Source organism: Papilio polytes, unplaced genomic scaffold (genome assembly GCF_000836215.1).
Source record: "Papilio polytes unplaced genomic scaffold, Ppol_1.0 DF821845.1, whole genome shotgun sequence".
Lineage (NCBI taxonomy): Eukaryota > Metazoa > Arthropoda > Insecta > Lepidoptera > Papilionidae > Papilio > Papilio polytes.
In genome coordinates this window covers 1,615,609-1,637,917 of record NW_013527359.1, presented here as the reverse complement: position 1 = coordinate 1,637,917, position 22,309 = coordinate 1,615,609, and the positions used below count along the sequence as shown (strand labels likewise).

Genomic DNA, 22,309 nt, shown 5'->3' with positions numbered 1-22,309 from the left:
TTTACTAAGATATATTTACATGCAAGAATATTGCGGAAATGGAAATATCAAGTGCATATCGTATTGACACACTAGACCGAGGAGAGGATGGCTCTATGTGCGTCTCCTCTTCTGTCAATGAAAGGTAGACAACGCATCTGCAATAGCGGATGTTTATGAACAACGGTCGCTTTCCATTTCGGTGGATTCAGGTGGCCGCTTGCTTGTTTGCCACCTTATATTATAAAACAAAAACGTTACAGAGTTACTATTTGGTATGCCCCTTTTTGGCATAAAAAAAACTAAAATACATAAATCTACATCTACAGCCAGTACGTATATTTTAACTTATAAGAACAATAAAGGAAAATGAACAATGATTTCTTTCTCTTCTTGGGTTGCTTCCAAAAGAAAATATTCGCTAAAATCTATTATATCCTAAATCTTAGAAAAGTAGCGGTTTCGTAATGTATTGTAAAACTTATGAATAATTCATGTATAGTATACTTCTAATAAATTTGATATCTAATATGTTATAAGATTTGGCAAAGACGCAAAGTTGTATTAAGAGCGCACCCACGCCTTCGACTATACGATCGCACAACTGTTTGATCTAATTAAACTCAACAGTGGTAGTGCCCGCTTTAACATCTTAGCACGAATGGGCCGGCACGCTCGGTGTAATACCACGACCGCACAGAAGACAGGCGTGAAATGGAACCAATGCCGTGTTTCGTCTGATGAGTGTGGTGCCGGAGGCCTAATTTAAGTCCCTTTCTCTTTACCACCCTTTTGTTATGAGAGGATGGGAAGGGGAAGTGGATTTGATGATGGAGGAGATGCATAGGAAGAGGAAATATCCTCTTTATATGCGTCTCCTCCTCCGTCGGATAAGGGTAAGCGAAGCATCTGCAATTTCAGATGTCTATGGGCAGCGGTCGCTTCGCCATTTTGGCGGATTCAGATGGCCGCGTGCTCGTTTGCCATCTTATGGTATAAAAAAAAAGCTTATATGGAAGTACACTACTCAATTTTCAGATGTGCAACAAAACAGTTGAATAAAGCTACAAAACAATTGACAATCTATAATCGCACATCAGTTGCGCGAAAGTTTAGTAAAGGTGTGCGACCGTTCTTAAGGATATTTTTCATAATCTATACTATTATAATAAAGCGTAAACACACACTTTTTTGTTGCCTAAGATGTCAGCAATTACAACATATTTCTGAATATTTTTTCAAAAAGCCCTACACTTACCTCCCGCTTTAGGCTATATGTTTTCACGCCATTAAACTTAGGGGGTATATATTTTGAATAAAAACCCTAATGTGGGAAAGAGACCATAAGTTGCTGCCAACATCAAGAAGCAAGATTTCCAAGGTTTGTAATGTCATGTCATTTTGACATTTGCTATTGATAATTTTTCATAATTTCATGCGGATGAGGCCGCTCGGGGACAGCTAGTAAGTCTATAAAATGTATGAATAAAATATAAAATAGACAAGACATACCAAATAATGTCCAAAAGCATCAAGTATTTAAACGTCTCAGCCTATAAGAGAACATCTTAAGCAATATGCTATACACCGAATTAAACTTTGTAGTGAACACGCAGAGTTCAAAATTGAAAATCCTCTCAAACAATAATATACTTAAAACACCAGACTGAAGAGAGAGCCATAAGAATAACGATGCTAACAATAGGGGTAAATGTACTAAAAATCCTACTTCTTACTTACATTATAAATACAAAAGTTTACGTTATTAACAAATTATTAAAAGGTCTCTCTAGCATGGCTCTACGGATCGACATGCACAAATTAAAAAACATAGTCTGAAAGAACACATAGGTTACTTGCTAACTTTTTAATTCCCAAACGGAGTAGCGGGCAAAGGCTAATTGGCTAAAATTGTTTTAACTGTGATATTCCATCAAGATTTAAATGCCATATTAAGGCTTACGTCAAATAGAATGCAGGACATTCAATGTCAGAACGAACAGCTTGTTATGCAACTCGGAAGCGCTTTCACTGGCCATTCGTGACATAATGTATTTGCCTCCTTCACACGTAATAAGATGTACTCATCTTTTCACAAATATTCCTACATTTTAAACAGTTAGATAACTCAGGACTAACAATTTTGTCTACAAAGTTTCTCTGTTTTTGTTTGAAATCTTCAAGTATTTGTTAAGATCTAGAACAAACAAACCTTGAATTCCAAACCTGCTTGAAACATTAAATTGTAGCACTATTCATTACTTCTGTTTTTTTGTCTTAAATTGTGATTGAAAATCGTACTTATGTAAACAAATAAGCCATTTATAAAACGATATATAAGCAAGGATGAAATAAAAAATAAATTCTTACAATAGATAAAACCTTTCTTAAATGTCCTTTAACTTTAATCGCCCAAAAACAGTCTATAATATTCTATAATCTGTGCAAAACTGAACAACAAATGTAGATCTATGAAGACCTCCACATATGTATGAATAAATTTGAACAGGTGGCAAAGTATCTAATGCTATTTGTCGTCCGTAACTCCGTTCACATTAAATTGAAAAAAAAATGGTTAAGCATCCTATATGATCTTCTAAAGTATGCTCTACATCTATGCGAAATTGTGGAGATTTCTCAAGTCGTGTAGGAGATACCTTCAACATACAAACATTCGCATATATAAATTTGAATTTCGCATACAAAGTTTTAATTTTGACCTTTTGATATTCAAGCTATGAACTAACATATAAATACGAAATGTCGCAGAGTTATAAATAACTGTTCTCGCAACGGAAACAAGTCGCACGGGAAATGCAAACGGTTATGACCAGTTACCACTCTATATGTGCGACTAACGACTACTCATTAAGGTAAACTTTCGCTGTAGTTAAACTATTTTATATACATAGACTTCGTATTTGACGCAGATTTGCTGTACTACTGTACTTATACTGTTAGTATTATTGCTTATACTCAGTTTATTCTTAAGCTTATCTTTATACCGCGTTTTTTAAAAGGCTGTGTGTCATTTGGTATAAAAATCTACACTAAGCCTGTTGAGTACATAGTCGCACTATGTTATGAAAAGGAAATCATTTTACAGCAACTAAATATGTAATTTCCTTTACGTTACGAGGAATGTTATTTATTGTTGATTATCCCATTTTCTACGTTTTACTTACATGTTAAATTATTACGAATCGTGTCGTGTATATGTGTATAATTTTATTTTATTGTTTACATTTGTAAAATTCTCAAATGCAAATGTAAAAATTACCGTTACCAAAATAACGTTGCTTTCGTAATGTTGGCAGCTTGTAGTTTATAGTACCTTTTCCATATGAAGGTTTTTTTTTAAATTAATTTATCCCCTAAGTTCAAAAGCGTGAAAATATATAGACTAAAGCGTGCCGTAAGTGTAGGGCTTTTTATTAATGAAAGAATTATTAAAATACATATTGTGATTGCTAACATACTACGCCGCAAAGTAGTGTGTTTACGCTTTATTATAGTATAGATTACAATTGTATTGGTTTATCCGAGATGTATTGCTACCATCTCTGCAGTGACCTCTCACGCCACGTAATTTAATCACATGTAATTTACATCTCGAGCACGGCTTGGAGGTCGAATTATATTCAAACTAAATATACATTACGACATATAGAACATATTTACTATTATAGAGCCCCGGAGGAACTGTTACATAAGTCTTCAACTTACGCAATACGAACAGAAACTTGGTCGTATTTATAGTCGAAGACAAAAACTTAAGGTTGTAATAGGCAAACTATAGATATGTACAAAAAAAAAACTCTTTCAAAGACTTTAGAAGAGCCATGAGAGTCATTACATGTGTTAGAATTCCTACGACAAGATTTTAAAACAAAATCACAGCAATATTAAATTAATAATGTTTTCTTCACTATTAAAAGCATAATTTTAAAACTAGACTATTTTTGATCGATTTCCTATTTATTACTTTGAAGACGGTTTTAGTCAACGTAGATTCATTACTTACGTTACTATACTTTCAACTGCGTATGCCAATTCCTATGTGAAAAATGTAGAAATCCTTACGTAAAAATATCACTGCGTATCTCGGCTGACACAGACATCAAAGTAAAAATAAACGTACAATATAGACATAACAGCTAATTCAAGGAATTATTTCGTTACTTTTTAGTGTATTGGTTTTTTTGATATTATTTTGTTTTTTATTGTTTTTTCTTTCTTTTCAGTGTTCCTGGCAAGTTGTGCTGTGGTATCATGCGCACAATCAGAGGACCCTTGCAAGACAAAATCTCGTGTAGTATCTGACGACAAGTACTGTGACAAATACTGGGAGTGTGAGAACGGTCAGGCGGTGCAATACGACTGTCCTAATGGTTTGGTCTTCGCTGGGAAGCACAGAGGCGTCACCGAGGGTTGCGACTATCCTTGGAGATCAAATTACTGTGAATATCCGAAGGTTCAAATAAGTGAGTACAGCTTATATCATCTATTTTTTTACTAGTAGACTCTTGAAATCATTCTTATTACCTAAAGATGCTATCTATGTCTTTGATGTTATGGGAGTCTTTGGTCAATATCATGGTGTGATTATTGTGACTTTACTGCAAGTTTTTCGATTTGTATTCTCTGATTTATCATCACCCAAAGCCACATTCTTCTACGTTTAGTAATAAAATTAATGCACAGGGTTTCTACCTTTAGTTCACAGATGTGTTTTGTTCTAGATAATCCTATAGGTACCGAGCATTGCGACTGGCTGTACGGTATCTTCGGACACGAGACATCTTGTACGCGCTACTGGACTTGCTGGAATGGTACCGCCACAGAGCAACTGTGCATCGGCGGTCTGCTGTACAACGAGAACGCCCACTCCTGCGACTGGCCCGAGAACGTTGACGGTTGCCAGAAACATCGTAAGTAATTTTATGGCGAATCGTTGAGTATAGCAGGGGTGTGCTTCTCTCCCTCTTCTAAAACTGCGTTGTTTCATGTGAAATTGACATCTTCCATAAGTTTCACAACTTATAAAGAACTAGCTGTTGCTCGTGACTTCTTCCACGTGGAATATAAAAACGGTAAAAAATGGCCCATGTTACTCACTTATAACATAGTCTTTTAATGGTGAAAGAAATTTTGAAATCGGTACAGTAGTTTAAATAAAAACAAAAATACAAATCTTTCTGTATAATATTCGTATACTCGTAGATAAGCTCTTTTTAATATAATTCTTTTTTGGAATGTTTGAAAAATGGTTTTTAATTAGTAATGGACGGATGCGTAAATAAATGAACAGCACCATTACAGTGATTAACGTAAAATCGGCCATCTTTGCGTTGTGCTCTTTCAGTAATTTTCGTAATCCGTGAAACGTTAAGCGCGTTAGCGTTTCACTCATCAATCACGCGACTTTCACCGTAATTATATTAAGAAATAAAGCGTATAATAGTACAGCACGGCTGATGAATTATGAAGTAGTAATGTACTTACGTAAACGATTAAGTTCGGTCGATTGTCGATTGTTTTTTATGGTTCGAAAGTAACATCAATTACTGTGACCGCACACGCAAATGTCACGACGCCATTGCTGTGTTTCGTAATTGATTAATAATAAAAATGAAGTAGTTAAAATTAGCTGCCAAATTAACCATTATCGGAGAAAGACACGACTTATCATTCATTAATCTTTTATTCAATTATATACTTCATTCAATTTAAAACTAAATGTCAACACATATCTGAAAAAAATAAATAGAAAAAAAGCACTTTAAACTAACCACATCTTGGTTCTAAAGACCTTTAAAAGCCTTTAAATCTATGAATTTACATAAACAGGAGCGTAATTGAATGTAAATGTTCCTCAACCTTCTAGCACTATAATTTACACTAAAACAAATAATTCTATCGCTCTATTGCCTTGTGCAAATATTTAACCTTTAGACAAAGCCAACTGTTCACGCTTCACAACATTAATCGAATCACAACTCACGTACAACGAGATATCGATTTCTGATCCGATGCATCGCAATCCGATTGTTGGGTCATTGTCAAGAATTCATTCGGAATCATTGATCGAATTTGATTAGATAAAAAATACGAGTCACGTAATTATCTTTTTACCTTTTGCATTTAGTTACAAGTTTTTCTTATGCTTTTTGTGCAGTCTTATAACTTTTAAAGATATTATAAATAGCAAAGGATTTAAATAAACGAAAAGTGCAATTACTGGTATTATCATCGGACTTCGTTAACTAAACCATCTTTATGTTTTGCTAATAAAAGCGTGCGCACACCTGAAACAAAACTATCTGACAACTGTTTAGTCTTGCTTTGATTCCTATGAGCATATATGGAAGTGCGCACACTACTTGATTTTTAGTTGTGCAACTAAACAGTTGAATTTGCTTCGAAACCATCGACAATCGCACAACTAGAGACTGTGAGATAGTTTAGTCAAATTTACTCGCTCTAAACGAGAATTTAGTTCAACTTTAAAAGTATTAGAGTTTAATATAATTTCATTTATCTATTCGTATTTCAGCTCTCTGCAACGAAGACCCGAACGGTAACGTGCCTTTGGGTAAATCATGCAACCGCTACTGGCAATGTCAAGGAGGCTACCCACGCTTGCAGCGCTGTCCCGCCATGCTAGTCTTCGACAGACGGTCACTAAGATGTGTGGTACCTCCGACTGATGAATGCGAGATCCCTACAACTACAATATCACCACAGGAAGAAGAAGAGAACTCAAGACCGGTAAGTCGCTCGACTTGTTGAATTCGATGATTAAAGATGGGAAATATGAAACATGGGAATGTGTATTTTAAACATAAACAAAAGATAATCTTAATATTTCATTGCTGTCACACTTGTATTATTTTTATAAAAGTCGTAAAAGTCGCGGCCTATAACTAGTATTTACTTGCGCCCAAGACTCCGACGTGGAATTAAAAAATATAACAAAATTATGAATCCCATATGTTTTTCCAGACTATCCTCTACATCTTTACCAAATTTTATCGAGATCTGTTCAGCAGGTAGACCACAAACTCTAACAAACATCCAACCATTTAAACTTTCTCATTGATAATATTAGTAAGAAGTAAGATTATGTCACAGTGAATGTTAACAATAAGGCTATAGTTTATTGCCTTATCAAGAACATAAATATCCTAGCGTGAGGATGCTTCAATTGTTTTTCTGTTACTTCCCTTTCTAATGTTCTCAAGATGTATTTTTTCGCAATATTGCAACGTTTTTTTTTGTCCTAGACTATAAAACTGGATAATCACAATTTACCGTAAAATCAAAGTAGATTTTTTCGACATATGTAATAGTTTTTGTATTTGATTACGTGTTTCTTTTACAGGGTCAACAACAGAAGCGACCTGAGTACCCCGACGGTCAGCCCGGCCGTCAACGAGCAAGAAACTAATTCAAAACTTCTCACTTATTCTATCAAATAGAATTAATCCGTCTTTATTTAACTTTATAATAACGTAAGCCGAAATTTGTATACTTTTTTCAATACCTTAGACACCTGAAAATTTATACAGGTTATGCTAAAACAGAAAATTAGACCATATTCAAGAATTATCTCAACAAGTTTGAGGATGCAAAAACAATATTTATTAATTGTAAAAATACGTTTACAAAAACATGAACATTATGTCTAAAGTGTACCTTTTTAAATAATAGTTATAATCCAAAACAATATTTAACTAATAATAAAAAATAAAAACATAAGAAAATTGTAGATTAAAAAATTAACCGAGGTCAGTTTTTATTTTATTATAAAAAGGATAAACAGCCATGGACTAACACATTAAATAAGTTATCTACTTAGTAAGTTATAATTACATTGAAATGTACTTAAAATAATTAAGTCTTAGTTATATTTAAAATAGATGTATCGTATTTACTCGTAAATACTCAATAGAATCACAAAGATAAAAACCAGTATCCCAAAAAAACTTTGTAGATAGATTTAATTCTGTATTTTTATAGTTTTAAGTTAATAAAGTTGATTTTAAGGTACACGTTGATTTTATTACTGCAACTTTTTCTGGTGACGTCATCCGCTCAGAATTAAAAAAAAAACTTAAAGAAATCTACGTATTTTCAGACTATTCATTTATGCCAAATATTATCAAAATATATTACTGTTTTGAAGATATGTAACAAACATTCGAATGCTCGCTCGTTTGCCTCCTTATTATTATAAAAAACTATGATAAAGAGCAAGCAATTACAAAGATCTTTAAAAACAAATAGGAAGATTAAACAAAATCCATTTATATCGGATCTAAGCCCGTAATCTATCTCACGTTCGGCCATTGCCCTGATTGGATTTAGGTATTCGTGAAATTATATAAAATAATTGCTTTTTCGATTGTTTTAATCTGTTATCCTTATACCACACTAACCTTTTTTAGTGATTAAGTCATCACTTTATTATTCCCGCTTCAATTAAATCTTTACTAAGTTAATCGTCATTAGAGAAAAAACTTAACAGTAAAAAGGTACTCTTGAACCTGTTAGTTGTAACACTTCACACTTAACGACACTACGTTAACTTAGTTAAACTTTGATCAAGGAATAATGGTAATAGTAAGTTAAAATCAATTTGCTGACAGCTAAGTGTAAGTTATTAAAAGTTTTAACTTTTCTTAGTTATTTATTAGAAGTATATATCATCATCATCTGAGGCACTACAGCCGCGGGTGGGCCTGGTCCAGTAAACTTCTCCAATTCTGTCTATTTTGGGCCTTTTGCTTCCAGCCCTTGACGCCGATGTTCTTAAGAACGCGTTCGACGTCGTCTAGCCATCTAAGTTTCGGCCTACCACGCGCTCTACGTCCATCCGGCTTATTTTCCAACAGGCGTTTAGGAACTCTGCAATCATCCATGCGGGAAATATGTCCTGCCCAGCGCAGTCGTCCAATTTTGATGAAGAAGAAGTATATTATAGTATCATTAAAATGTTTACAATTTAATGAAAATGGTAACTTATAATTTCTGACTGCACAATCATTTATTACTAACTGTTTTCCGTATTAAGGAAATGGAGATGTGTTCTTTGAAACTATCCACTACATCTATGTCAAATGTCATCGAAATCCAGTCAGCAGTTTAAGCTACAAACAACAAACATCCATTCATCCGAACTTTCACATCTATATTATTAGTAAGATTTCAAACAAATATAATCAATTGTAAAACAGAATGTGGTTGATAATTAATAAATTTGATTGCGTCTTTCTGATATTATGAAATACAAGCTTTCGCCCGCGACCCCTCTGTGTGGAAAAAAAAAAGCAAGTATGTGTTCTTCCAGACTGTACTCTACATCTATGCCAAATTTCATCCAGATCCGTCTGTTTAGGCTACAAACTCTAACAAGCATCCATCCATATATCTAAACTTTCGCATTTATAATAAGTAAGATTCGTTTCATTATCCACTATTCAGAATTAATGAATATTAAAACGAACGCATTCCATTAGAGATTCCCAACCGCCCACTGCGTAAGATACTTGTAAAACGCACCATTTCCTTTTAAGTTGATTAAGTACTATCCATAATGAACAATAACCTTTAAGTACCGCTGACATCGAAATATGAAGGAAGTTATGCGACTATAAGGCCTTTTAGGTTATGATTTCATTACATTAATTGGATCAAATATGCCTAAAACTTGAAGCATCGATGGTCGTGCTATAAGACAATAATCGTTAAAAGATGGCGGCTGAGGTCTATAACCTAAAATATTATAAATGTGAAATTTTAGAAAGATGTTTGTTAGAGTTTGTAGCCTAAACTGCTGATAGAATATCAATGAAATTTGACATAGATGTAGAGGATAGTCTGTAAGAACATGAGCTAATAACTTATTATAATTCCACGCGGACGGAGTAGCAGTCGAAAACTAGTCTTTTATTAAAGCTTTGTTCATTAAAATAAATAGTAAAACAATCCATATTACACGCATGTAATAAAATTTTAATAGCTGCAAGGAATTTGAAATTCTGTTAGGCTACTTTTTTTCATTCCATGCAGACGAAGTCATGGGCGAATGCTAGTAAAAAAAATGTAATGGTAATGGTTCCTCTTTGTGTGAACAGTTAGTACTTTTTTAGAGATAGTTAACTACATACTAAACCATTCATAAAACAATCATAGTTTAGTAGTAATTATGCGAGTGTTTCGGAATTCTAGCGTGCTTTAATTTGCATTAAATTTTCAAGTATTAAACACAGTCTCTAAAATTATTAACGTTGAGAAGAATATCTACATTGCGCTTAAGGATTGGCGCAACACTATATTTTTGGCAGACACGTCCCGTCCCTATCTGACAGCTGTCAATGTCATTAGACGTATTAAGCGCGCCATTGTGGCGAGATCTCTAGTTCTGAGTGTTGTTTAATTACACTAGTTACAATTATATTAATTGTTAAAAGTTGTTACAATTAATAGTTAATAATAAAAACAATATTTATGTATATTTTAATATATTGTATGGGTAATAAATGTCATAAGAGATGAATGTACGTGTACAATATGTTCTGAGTAATATTTTCCAATAACAGCGCATATGTGTTCTGCACTGGGGAATACAGTTTGACACGGCTCGGCTTGCTCGTATAAATAGATTTTTCCATTACTCGTGCTACCGTCATATCACATTACTGGGTTGTTATTGTGAGATTTCATCTAACTAATTTTATAAAGACGAAAGATTATATGGATGGATGTTGGTTAGTTTGTAGTCTAAAGTGCTGAACGGATATCGATGAAATTTGACAGATGTACGAGTAGAGTCTGGAAGAACACATACACTGCCGGCCAAAAGTTTGAGACCACTATGTACACAGGTTATAATTTGCAAAATATTTTAAATCTGCGTATCATAACTTCATAACATAACAATATGAACACCTGTGTAATCTACTAATCATTTTGAATGTCTAAACACCATTTCTCTTATCTTTTACACAATGACTATACCATAAATGGGCATTCACACTCACTATTGTTTTTTTAATTCCATGCGGACGGAGTCCGGAGTCGTGGCGAATGCTAGTCTTAGGTAATTTTAATTACTTTATTTTTAGTAACGGTTAAGTAAACTGATATATTGACATCTAATTCATTCTTAACAACCAGCATATTTACTTACAAAAGTAATGGAAGTTCAAGGGCGAAACTTTTTCAATAACGCGGTTTCATATCAAACTTTTCAACATTTATCGTCGAATGAATTTACTTTGAAAGTTTACGGCGCGTTATTCACAATATTTAGTTTAGTTTCATATTAATATAACTTTCAAAGTTAACATATGTAAGCAGTTGTAACAGTTTTAAAAAAAATAATTCGACTACTTACTAGGGATGACACTGAACAAAGTAAACCATTTGAATAGTAGAAAACAAGCTTTTGTTTAAAGAATAGTTTGGAATGTATCAAGAAGTGGAATGTAGGCAATAGCCTATGATAATTTTGTCAAGACAGTTTGGTCTAAACAATTCAGTTCAACTTAGAGCACGCTCTCAACACACACATTGAATAAACTATACCACCACTGATTAATCGCGCTTCAATTCCTATGAGCCTATATGGAGGTCCGCACACTACTCGATTTTTAGTTGTGCAACTAAATAGTTGAATTTTCTGCAAAACAATCGAGAATCGCACAACAGTTTTGCAATTGTTTAGTCAACGGTGTGCGCCTAGTACTAACCATCCTAGAAAATAATGTGTTAATGTATGAAGTCATTGTATAATTATCGTAAATTTTCAATAGACCAATCGTAATATGCCTTAGGGTTATAAAGGCAATCTCTTTGTCGCATTACCGCGTTTGGGTCATGATATTACCGCTGTTTTATCTAATAACTTTTACGTAGGGCAAGTTTTGTTCCGCTTTGTATATCTGATAGCAAAGTTTTAAAGTAATATAGTTCCTTTGATTGTGGTTTATGTTCTTAAATTGAATTTTGTATAAAAATTGGGTACCAACACAACAAAGATTATCCGCACAATCGCACATCTTTGGTTCGATTAAAACCCTTGGTTTTTAATGTGAAAATACCAGTAAAAAACATATTATTTTTTTCAGTTACTAATAGAGCATGAGATTACAGTGGACGTCCATTGTAAAATAAAAACTTTTGTAAAATTACATGCTTATAATATCTGACATTTGAAATTATTAAAATAGATAAATATAAAGTTATATGTAGCAGTCATCAGCCGCGAGTGAAAAATCATCAATCAACTTTTATCCAATACCGAGCTCGTTTAAAATTGCTTTCCTTTGTTTGAATTTGTCTTTGAAATTTTGATTGAACTGTTCTACGAGAGAGGAATATTGTTGTTTTAAAATATTTTATAATATTATAGCTTTAGTCCGCGACTCCTTCCGCTTGGAATTAAAAAAATGTAAGTAGCCTATGTGTTCTCCCAGACTATACTCTACATCTATGCCAAATTTCATCGGGATCTATTCAGCCGTTTAGTCTACAAACTCTTACAAATTACCATCCATCAAAATTTTCGCATTTATAATATTAGTGAGAAGTAAGATTTAAAATATATCTAAAAGCTTTGCTATTAAAAAAAAATGATTACAGTTTTAATTTAATGGGGTCCCATTGAATAGTTTAAGGGCGTCACAGCCATGTTATGCTTTAATAAAATATAGTCTTCATTACCTCTTATATTTTCGTCCAATTTGCACAGAATAACCTTACCAATATGGCCGTCGTGTCGTCGAGCTAATGCAACACCCTTATTTTTGATATCCATATTAACGTAATAAGCAGAATTACGACATCTTAAAACCTTGACAAATATTTTAAATAATGTTTTAGATCACAATTACAAAGCTTATATCGTTATTTCAAATTATGAAAAATGGTATTGATTTATAGCACAGACTAAATAACCTTCAAGAATACAGAATACATCAAAATAGTTAAAAAGCTAACAAGTTGTTCAATTAAAACTGTATGCATAAGTTCATTTTTAATTGTTAGTGAGAACCGACCTTAAAAAAAATATGTTATTGATGACTTAATCTATATCACATTAAATAAAAAACAATATGATAGAGCGTGAGATTTACCGTTACTAAAAAAATTATATGAAAAACCTCAAAATATTGTAATAAACGCAACCTTTCTTTCAGAGTTTAATTCGCTTAATGAAATAAATCTAGGTATGAGTTCATAGGTCTTATAGATATCATTTTAATTAACATTTCTGGTTATTAAACTTTACGTATTTGAACATCATTTAACTTATTTCTAAGCGCTCTGTTATCACGGCTATATAAACCAGTCGGACTTTCTGTAATTAAAAAGTTAAATTAAACGCATAAAATCCATTGCATTCCTTCCCTGTTTTAAGAATTCACCTTTACTTTTTTATCTTAAATGGTTTATACAAACAATAATGAAATTTATTTTTATAGAATGCCAATATAAACAATCGTTCACACTTTTATTACCAATTAGATTAAAATTAAACTTAGTAGAAAAGGGCAATACAACACTCATCGATTGGTTCAAGTTTCCAAACAGATTTCTCGTTCAACTATGACGTATTGTTAGAATGGGCATCTACTAAGTTAGCGCGTATTTGTCGACAGGTGGCAGTGCAGTCAAGCGGGTTTCTATAAATTGTTTATTATCGATATGATTTTATATAAAACTAGCTGTTCCCGTGTGGCTTCGTCCGCATAAAATTATAAATACTCTATTTTACTTTTTACATTTGTCAAATTCTCAATTGCAAATGTCAAAATTACAGTTACCATAATAACCTTGCTTCCTTAATGTTGGCAGATGTTTATATTCCCTTTCCCACTTGCAGGTATTTTCCAATTTATTTACCTTCTAAGCTTAATAGCGAGAATATATATCCTAAAGCGTGTTGTAATTGTAGGGCTTTTATTAAAGAATTATTCAAAAATATGCTGTGATTTCTGACATCCTGCACCACGAAGTAATGTTTGTTTACGCTTTATTATATTAGTATAAATATAGATAAACTAAACATATACAAATATATCTAAATTTCGTGGTTTTAAGCCCTTTGGTATACGTAAATCAGAAACGTGCCGCATCAAACGTTGTAAATTGGCAGCTCAAACTTCAAATATGATGCAATGAAGCGAGTATTACAAACGTGATTTGACATATCAAATTTATATTACTAATCTTTGTATTATAGATAATAAAAAAAAATTTAAAGCAGATTTTTAAATAAGTAAATCTTTCAAGTATTGTTTTATATAATTACTATAAATTTAAATAATTTGATTTATGTTTGTAACCAATATACACAGAAATAATTTAACCATTAAAACGCGACAATTTCCCAAAATAACCTAAGCTATATTTAACGAGGTTATAATTTTCTTACATGTCCCGCGTAGAGCATGTGTAAAAAAATTACAAACTCAAATTTATCTTTTAAAGGTTATAATTTGTATGTAAAAGCAAATACAGAAGTCTAGGTTTAAAGAACTTACCATAATAAAGGTTCTTAAATTTGTCTAGACTAAGTACTAATGTTCAATCAAAAATTAAATTTTCTTCCCACTTAAGATCGAATATTGTATAGCAAAATGTGACCATAAGAACTATAATTGAGTGCGTTTGTATATTGCTACGACACATTTTCGACTCAATTGCATTATGATTATCAAATGACAATTTACCCAAATGGATATGAAAATTAAAGTCCTTATACTTGGTTCTTAATTATTGAAGTCCTTCATTGTGCGTAATAAAGACGAATGATGTGAAACGTGGTGAGGCTTTTAAGGAAATGTGGTTGGTAACATTAATTATTCTATTTTAATCATATCTCTCATGCCTTCTGTATAACGCTTTGGCTAGGTTTTCCATCATTGTGACTTTTATCTGACTTAGGGACCTAAAAAGTGTTGTGATCTTAAACGACCATTTTGATTTTATGCACACATATTAACATAGATAGCGAAAAGTAATACAAAGCAAGCAGTTGAAACCTTACGTTGTTTGCTATCTAAGTAATCTAACTTCTAACAAATATTATAAATGCGAAAGTTTAGATGGATGGATGGATAGGTGGATGGATGTTTGTTAGAGTTTGTAGCCTAAACGGCTGAACGGATTTCAATAAAATTTGGCATAGATGTAGAGCATAGTCTGAAAGAACATATAGGATACTTGCAGTTGTTTTTTTTTAATTACGAGTCGAGGACGAAAGCTAGTATGAAAATAAAAACTTTACCACAGTAGAAAATAAATAATTTATTGTTATACTAATTTATGTCCGCGATTCTATCCGCGTGGAATAAAAAAAAAACAAAAGTGAATAGCCTATGTGTGTTCCAGGCTATCCTCTAAATTTTTTACCATATTTCATCAAAATCCGTTCAGCCGTTTAGGCTACAAACTCGAACAAACATCAATCTAAAATTTCGCATTGTTAATATTATATTAGTTTGATTGCTAAAAGTTACAAACAACTTTGATAAAGAAAAATATGGAAAACGTACGCAACGCCTAGTAAAATATGATATGCAAATTATTATTTGGGCAAAGTTCACGACCCTTTAGCGATATATCGACATATTTACATGGAACAGAGAACTGACATCAATGTGGGAACACGTAACGTTTGTTGTTAAACGTGACGCCGCATACTAAAGGTAATTATATGGATATTTGAAAGTCGATGTACTGATAAGGTTTCAATAAAGTTACTAATAGGTTTAATTAATAAGGAGCCCAGGGCAGGAGTTAGAGGGCGTAGTTAACAACCGCCCAGGGCGCTGAAAAAGTGGTAAAAAGAGGGCTCAAGTACTGAAAGCTACAATCATCACCACTATACGTCCCCACTGAGAGGCTTGGAGCCTACCTAACGTAAGGAATGACTAGGTCAAAGTCAATCACACTAGCCAAGTGCAGGTTAGTTGGCTTCACTCTTATTTTTGATTTCCTTCGCCGTAAGAACGTCGGGTAAATTACATCATCATCGTCATCTCCCCTGCCTTATCCTACTCCCGTAGGGTCGACGCACAGGGTTTTCGTCCTCCAAAGCACTCTATCTTCCGTCACCTCAGTCATCACTCCCTTCTTTATCATGTCACCATTCACGCAATCCATCCATCTCTTTCTAGGTCTACCTCTACCGATGTACCCCTCCACATTCATAACTAACGTCCTTCTTTTACATGTGATTCATCCCTTATTCATAACATGCCCATACCACTCTAACCTTTTGCTCCTTATTTTCTCAACCACTGGGGCTACTTTCAAACTTCCTCTAATATACTTATATTAGAGGAAGTCGTATATAAGTATATTAGAGGAAGTCGGGTAAATTACATACATACAAAATTCGAAAATCAAAATGGTGGGATTTGAACCGACGACCTGTAGATAACAAGTCAAGTGCTTAAACCACTGAGCCACCGCCGCTCTAAAGGTACTTTGGCAATCATGTATTTAACAATAAATATTTAAACGTGAAAGATAATAAAAAAACTTTCCATATAAAAGAGATGAACGATTCCAGTTTAATTTAGTGTAATTAAGCGCTGATGTGTACAAGTTAGAAAGTTGTTCGAATTCTATGCCAGTTGCCAAGTTACTTGACAGTTGGGGGAGATTAACAAATTTTACTGCACAGTTAACATTTCGTTCACAGATACTGAATAGAGTAAATGCATAAACATTTTGAAAGTAAAACTGTATAATGATAAAATACTAATGTTTGATATTACTAATACTCGTATTATAAATGCGAAAGCTTAGATGGATGGATGGATTGATATTTGTTAGAGTTTGTAGCGTAAACTACTAAACGGATCTCGATGAAATTTGACGTAGACGTAGAGTATAGTCTGGATGAACACATAGGCTAGTTATTTTTGGATTCCGCGCAGACGGAGTCGGGGGCGAAAGCTAGTACACAATAATGTATTTGGTACTTATATAATACCATTTGTTTTTTTATATTAATATCATATGAGTATAAAGAGGAAAGATTTGTATTTTTGTATGCATTGAAATAACTCAAAAACTATCGGGCTGATTTCAAAAATTCTTTCACCATAGAAAAGCTAATCAGGGAGTATCATAGGTTATGTTTTTTGTTTTTTAATAGCACGCGGGCGAAGTCGCGAACCACATTTAGTATAAGTTACGACAACGTTCAACATCTCGTTTCGTTTTCTTTACCGGTCAATTAAAATTGTGTAATGGTAACTATGTTTGGTATAAAAGTTTATTAATTAAAAAACATTTAATATTGTATTAAAATATTCTCTTCCTCTAGCTTTTACGTTCCCAAGGAATTACAAAAAACTTAAATTCAATTATAACTTTTATCAAAGAAGCATTACTTGAGGTAAAATACAAAGGATCTTCTGCTAAAATTCTTTACACGAACTCATTTTGCGTAAATATTAAATTGTTCACAACATCCAAAGTTAAAAATGTACAGAGTACGTAAGATTACAAAAATACTTTTAATTAAAATATACATGTTTAAAGATTTTTCAGGTGTCTTAGGAATATTAATACATAAATTCACTATGTAGCCTACGTTAGTTATACAACAGGTTTTTACAGTGGTAGAGCCCGCTACATCTTCGCACTAATGGGTCGGCTCGCCCGGTGTAATACCACGACCACACAGAAGACAGTGCGAGCAATTCCGCGTTTCGTCTGATGAGTGTAGTGCCGGAGGCCCAATTAGTCCTTTTTCCTTTCCACCTTTTTCTTATAAGAAAAGGATTGGATGAGAAAGTGGATTTGACGGTGAAGGAGACACATAGGAAGGGGAAATGTCCTCTTTATGTGCGTCTCCTTCTCCGTCGATTTAGGGTTGACAACGCATCTGCAATTGCGCATGTTTATAGGCAGCGGTCGCCTCGCCATTTTGGCGGATTTAGGTGGCCGCTTGCTCGTTTGCCACCTTATTGTATCAAAAAATTTACAAAATTCACGTGGTTTCTAAGGAATTCCATCGTCGTCGTTTTGTACGAATAGTAATTTATACACTCAATACTGCATTAAAATATTATTTACTAACTTTCGCCCGTGACACTGTCCGCATGAAATCCAAAAAAATCAAAAGCAAGTATCCTATGTGTTCTTCCAGACTATCCTCTACATCTATGGCAAATATCATCGAGATTCATTCTGGTAGGCTAAAAACTCTAATAAACATTCTTCAATCTAAACCTTCGCATTTATAATATTAGTAAGATTAGTTATTATAAGCTATCGCCACGCCAGCAAACTTAATAGCGCGGATATAAAAAAAAAGTCATCTATCACATTCCCGCGTGTATCTACATTCTACCAGCAATCTTTCGGTCAAAGTCCCGAACACATCGGTCTACCCGTTCCAGAGATAGCGGTCCGGTCGCTATTTTGACAGCGCGGAAAAAAAAATTGCCCATAACATGCCCGTCTATGTCAACTACCCTCTAATGACAGTCCAGTCGAAATCGGCCTAGCCGTTACGGAGATTATCGGGAACAAACGCGGCTTGCGGACAAAAACTTTTTTTGACTGCGATTTTTGATATCAGCAACGCAAATACATGAACTTCCCGCAATCTGGATTTTTCTTTTCATATTACAAACAGACACTTCAATTTTATTATATGTATAGATAGATTATAGTATACTCCAGGGAGATTAGATTCTTGATTTTCTACAGAAGCTTATAGATTTTCGTTCTCGTATTTGAAGTATCCCTAGACAACTTAGATTATACCCATTCCCAACTTTCCCCTTTGATAGGAAGTAATTTGGAAGTCTGGAAGATTAATGGAATAGGATTAAGTTTTCGGTACATTCCGTAACTGACTTATTGTATTATTGCTAGGAAGTTGTTTATCTTTTTGGTGAACATATTTATTACTAGCTGTTGCTCGCGACTTCGTCCACGTTAAAATAAATATAGCCTATGTTACTCACAGATGAATTACCTTTCTAACGGTGAATGAATTTTTAAAATCGGCCCAGTAGTTTTTGAGCCTATTCATTACAATCAAACAAACAAACAAAGTTTTCCTCTTTATTATATTAAAAATAAAAAATAAAATAATGTGTAATCCTTTGTCAATACTACAATTATGAACAAAAAAATATTAAACACAAAATAATGAGAAACATAACTAATGAAATGAAAAAAAAAGAAAAAAGAATATTTAAAATTAGCGTTGCAATGCTGACCGGATTGGGCCCTCGCTCAGCTATAAATGCTGGATGCTCCTATTGAAGTACCAACGCTGATCTTCCGCAATCTTAGTAAGTACAGACATATTTTCTGACACACCCAATATGGCTTAAGTTAATTATTTGAAGAAAAATTCTTATAACGCAAGTAAAGAGCTCTTTTTATAATTTCATTTAGCCCGAATAGAATTAAACGCCTTTAAGTCGACGCGAATTCTTAATTAACTCAAGGTATTCTTGTTTAAAATTATAAATTAATTTATCTATTGTTAAGAATTCATTGTCAAATCCGCTGTACACCTTCAGTTTTAATTGAGAACTGTATTATTTAACTGACAGTTCAAGTTTCCATACAGACAATTTAACTGAACAATTCATCTGTATACGGCATAACTATACAGCTAAAACTGTAAGTGTGTAATCGACTTTACATAGGAATAATTAGGGTCTGTCCCACCACTGGCTGATAGCGGCTCAGATAGCTTAAAAGTGACGTCACTGTCAGGTATCAAAATCCTTCCATCACATATTTTATACGTTAGATTGTTATTTGATAATTTACATGAATTGTGGGACAGATCCTTAAAATCGCGAAATCAAAAAACAAAAGTGTTTAATGATTTTCACTTTCAATGCTTGCTAAATACCTTTATAATAGGTTTAATTTTTAGAATTTATATTTAGTTGTTTGTCTTCATTGTCAGAGTTAGTTCCCATTGTCGGAACTCATTTTATTATATTTCGAGGTAACAATAAATACAAGTCTTTGTAGGTACAAAGATTGATTAAATACGATATTGAAAATCATCCGATAGGCGAACGAACGTAAATACAAAACCCATTGTTCAATTTTCTTCAAATCTCGACGTCGGAGTTTCATCGAGCTTGTAAGAACACAGTGAACAAACTCAAAAGTGCTTACAAACCATTGAGTTGAGGAAAGTTTTGCATGTATTAAGGAAATGTTGAGTCGCCTCAACTAAGTCGGTCTAATTTATTTTTATCTACGCTCGGTTTTTTCCGGAACAAACAACTTTAAGTCCTTGAGGAAAATTCTTAAATACGTCTAAAGAATTACAAAAAGAATAGATTTCTGTTATTCAAGCGAGGTTTCTTAATTTTCGACTGACAAGAGTTCTGTTATTGACATCTCGTTTTTCGGTAAGGAAGAGACAGAAACGGCACTATTTTAGTATTTACTTGTTTATTTTTCACTATCATTTTTTATTATATTTTAATATTAAGGGCCTGTCCCACCAAATTTTAAATTGTCTGATAAGCATCCAATGTATAAAATATGCGATGGAAATAACGGATTTTGTTACCTTATCTATCTGAGCCTCTATCAGCTAGTGTTGGGACAGGCCCTAAATAATAAAATTTCGAACAGGATTAAATTACAAAAGGTAAATTAATAACGGATCATTAACCCAAATATTTCCAATTACGCAAATTGCCTACAAAATGTTGTTTTCTGTTTTACTAAGTGGATTACAGCTTGTTTTAATTAAGAACGGAATTGTTGGTATTTAAGGGAAGGTAGAGCGATATCTTTATATAAACAATAGACCGGACAGTTATAATTACTACGAAAATAAATAATGACTAGTTATTCGAATTTCGAATTCCAAACAGAATTTTATACTTTAAAAACTACTAAAAAACGCTAATGAACACTACGAGTGTTGGGTAATCAAATTAAATCTTTAATTTCATGGTTTTAAAATGTACTATCCTTTAAACTAAGCTATTATCCGACTATTTTTAAAGATACATTTTGTGTTTAATATTAAGATAAGATATTCTACAATCTATGGAGGATTTTAAAAAGTTAATCAAACCCTCCATTCTTTAGAATAGTACCAGGTGCATTCGAGTCACGTTTTTCATACACTCTTTATTAGCTCCCGACAAAAGGTGTTTAAGGTCAACGACCTTAGACAAACTGACTGAAGAAGATTGTAAAACATTTTGCTTAGGAAGGTTTTACTGTGAATAAAACGCTGTTCTAAGATTGTCACGTGATCTACAATTCCAGATCTTTACTAAAGTCTAGGTGAGATTGTGGTCAAGCGCTAGTTTGTTTAAAATTAAAAATATCTAACACTAGTTAATGCTCGCGATTTTGTCCAAGTAGAATTAAAAATGGTAAAAATATAACCTATATTACTTACTGATAACGTAGCTTTTAAATGGTGTAAGAATAGTTGAAATTGGTCCAGGAGTTTTTGAGTTATTTCATTACATAAAAAAATACAAATCTTTCCTCTTTATAATATTAGTATATTAGTTAAACAGACAAGCATGTGTGGGATAATAGTTATATCTAGAAGAAACGAGAGTGGTGTACTACGCTTATGCCCATATTAAATCCAGATCTCCCTTTCTTACTAATGACTGCTATACATGGACAATATCAAATATTCGTCAACGAGAATATCGAGATTGGCTTCAGTCAGATGACGTTCGCAAAACATGGATCGCATTTTGCAAATGCTAAAAATACAAGACATATTTTGAAACAGTAAAACTGCCTCAAGCAGTCAGTATCTGTGCAGATGTCGACTGCTTGAGGCATCAATATGCTTAATTTTTCTAAATTTGAACAGTTTCTTCCAACTCTTGGTTTATTGTCCACGTAAGACGGTATGCACTAACAGTATTAGACGGCATTCGTAAAAGCTAACCTGACCTTTTCCTATAAATTGATTTCACCTTTCGATATATTAAAGTACGGCCTCAAACTTGATTACATCAGATTGGTTTTCAGCGCACTTCGTCCAATTTCAGTCCTGATTTGTTACGTCAAATGGTAATTGAAGCTTACAAAATACCTTTTGAATTTGATGTTTTATGCCATATTAATTCAGTGTACAAATGAAAATCTGCACGAAAGAAGCTGCATTCAACTAAAAGGAAAGAAGTAATTTTTTCGTCAGTGTGCAATTAAGAAAATAAAAAAAAATGTAGCCTATACTCACTGAAGTTATCTTTTTAATTGTGAAGGAAATTTTGAAATCGGTATAGTTTTGTAGTTAATTCAATACATACAAAAATACAAATCT

General features: G+C 33.2%; 1 protein-coding gene across 1 annotated transcript in view; it reads left to right on the top strand.

Annotated features, from left to right (window-relative positions):
• The window catches only part of LOC106108098 (probable chitinase 3), a 24,598-nt gene extending 16,567 nt beyond the window's left edge, over positions 1–8,031 (top strand). The window contains exons 3-6 of the mRNA XM_013289183.1: positions 4,224–4,463; positions 4,722–4,910; positions 6,536–6,750; positions 7,364–8,031. Of these exons, the coding sequence (XP_013144637.1) occupies positions 4,224–4,463; positions 4,722–4,910; positions 6,536–6,750; positions 7,364–7,429 (710 nt within the window). The 3' untranslated portion in view covers positions 7,430–8,031. The remainder of the gene's footprint in view (positions 1–4,223; positions 4,464–4,721; positions 4,911–6,535; positions 6,751–7,363) is intronic.
• The last annotated feature ends 14,278 nt before the right edge of the window (positions 8,032–22,309 follow it).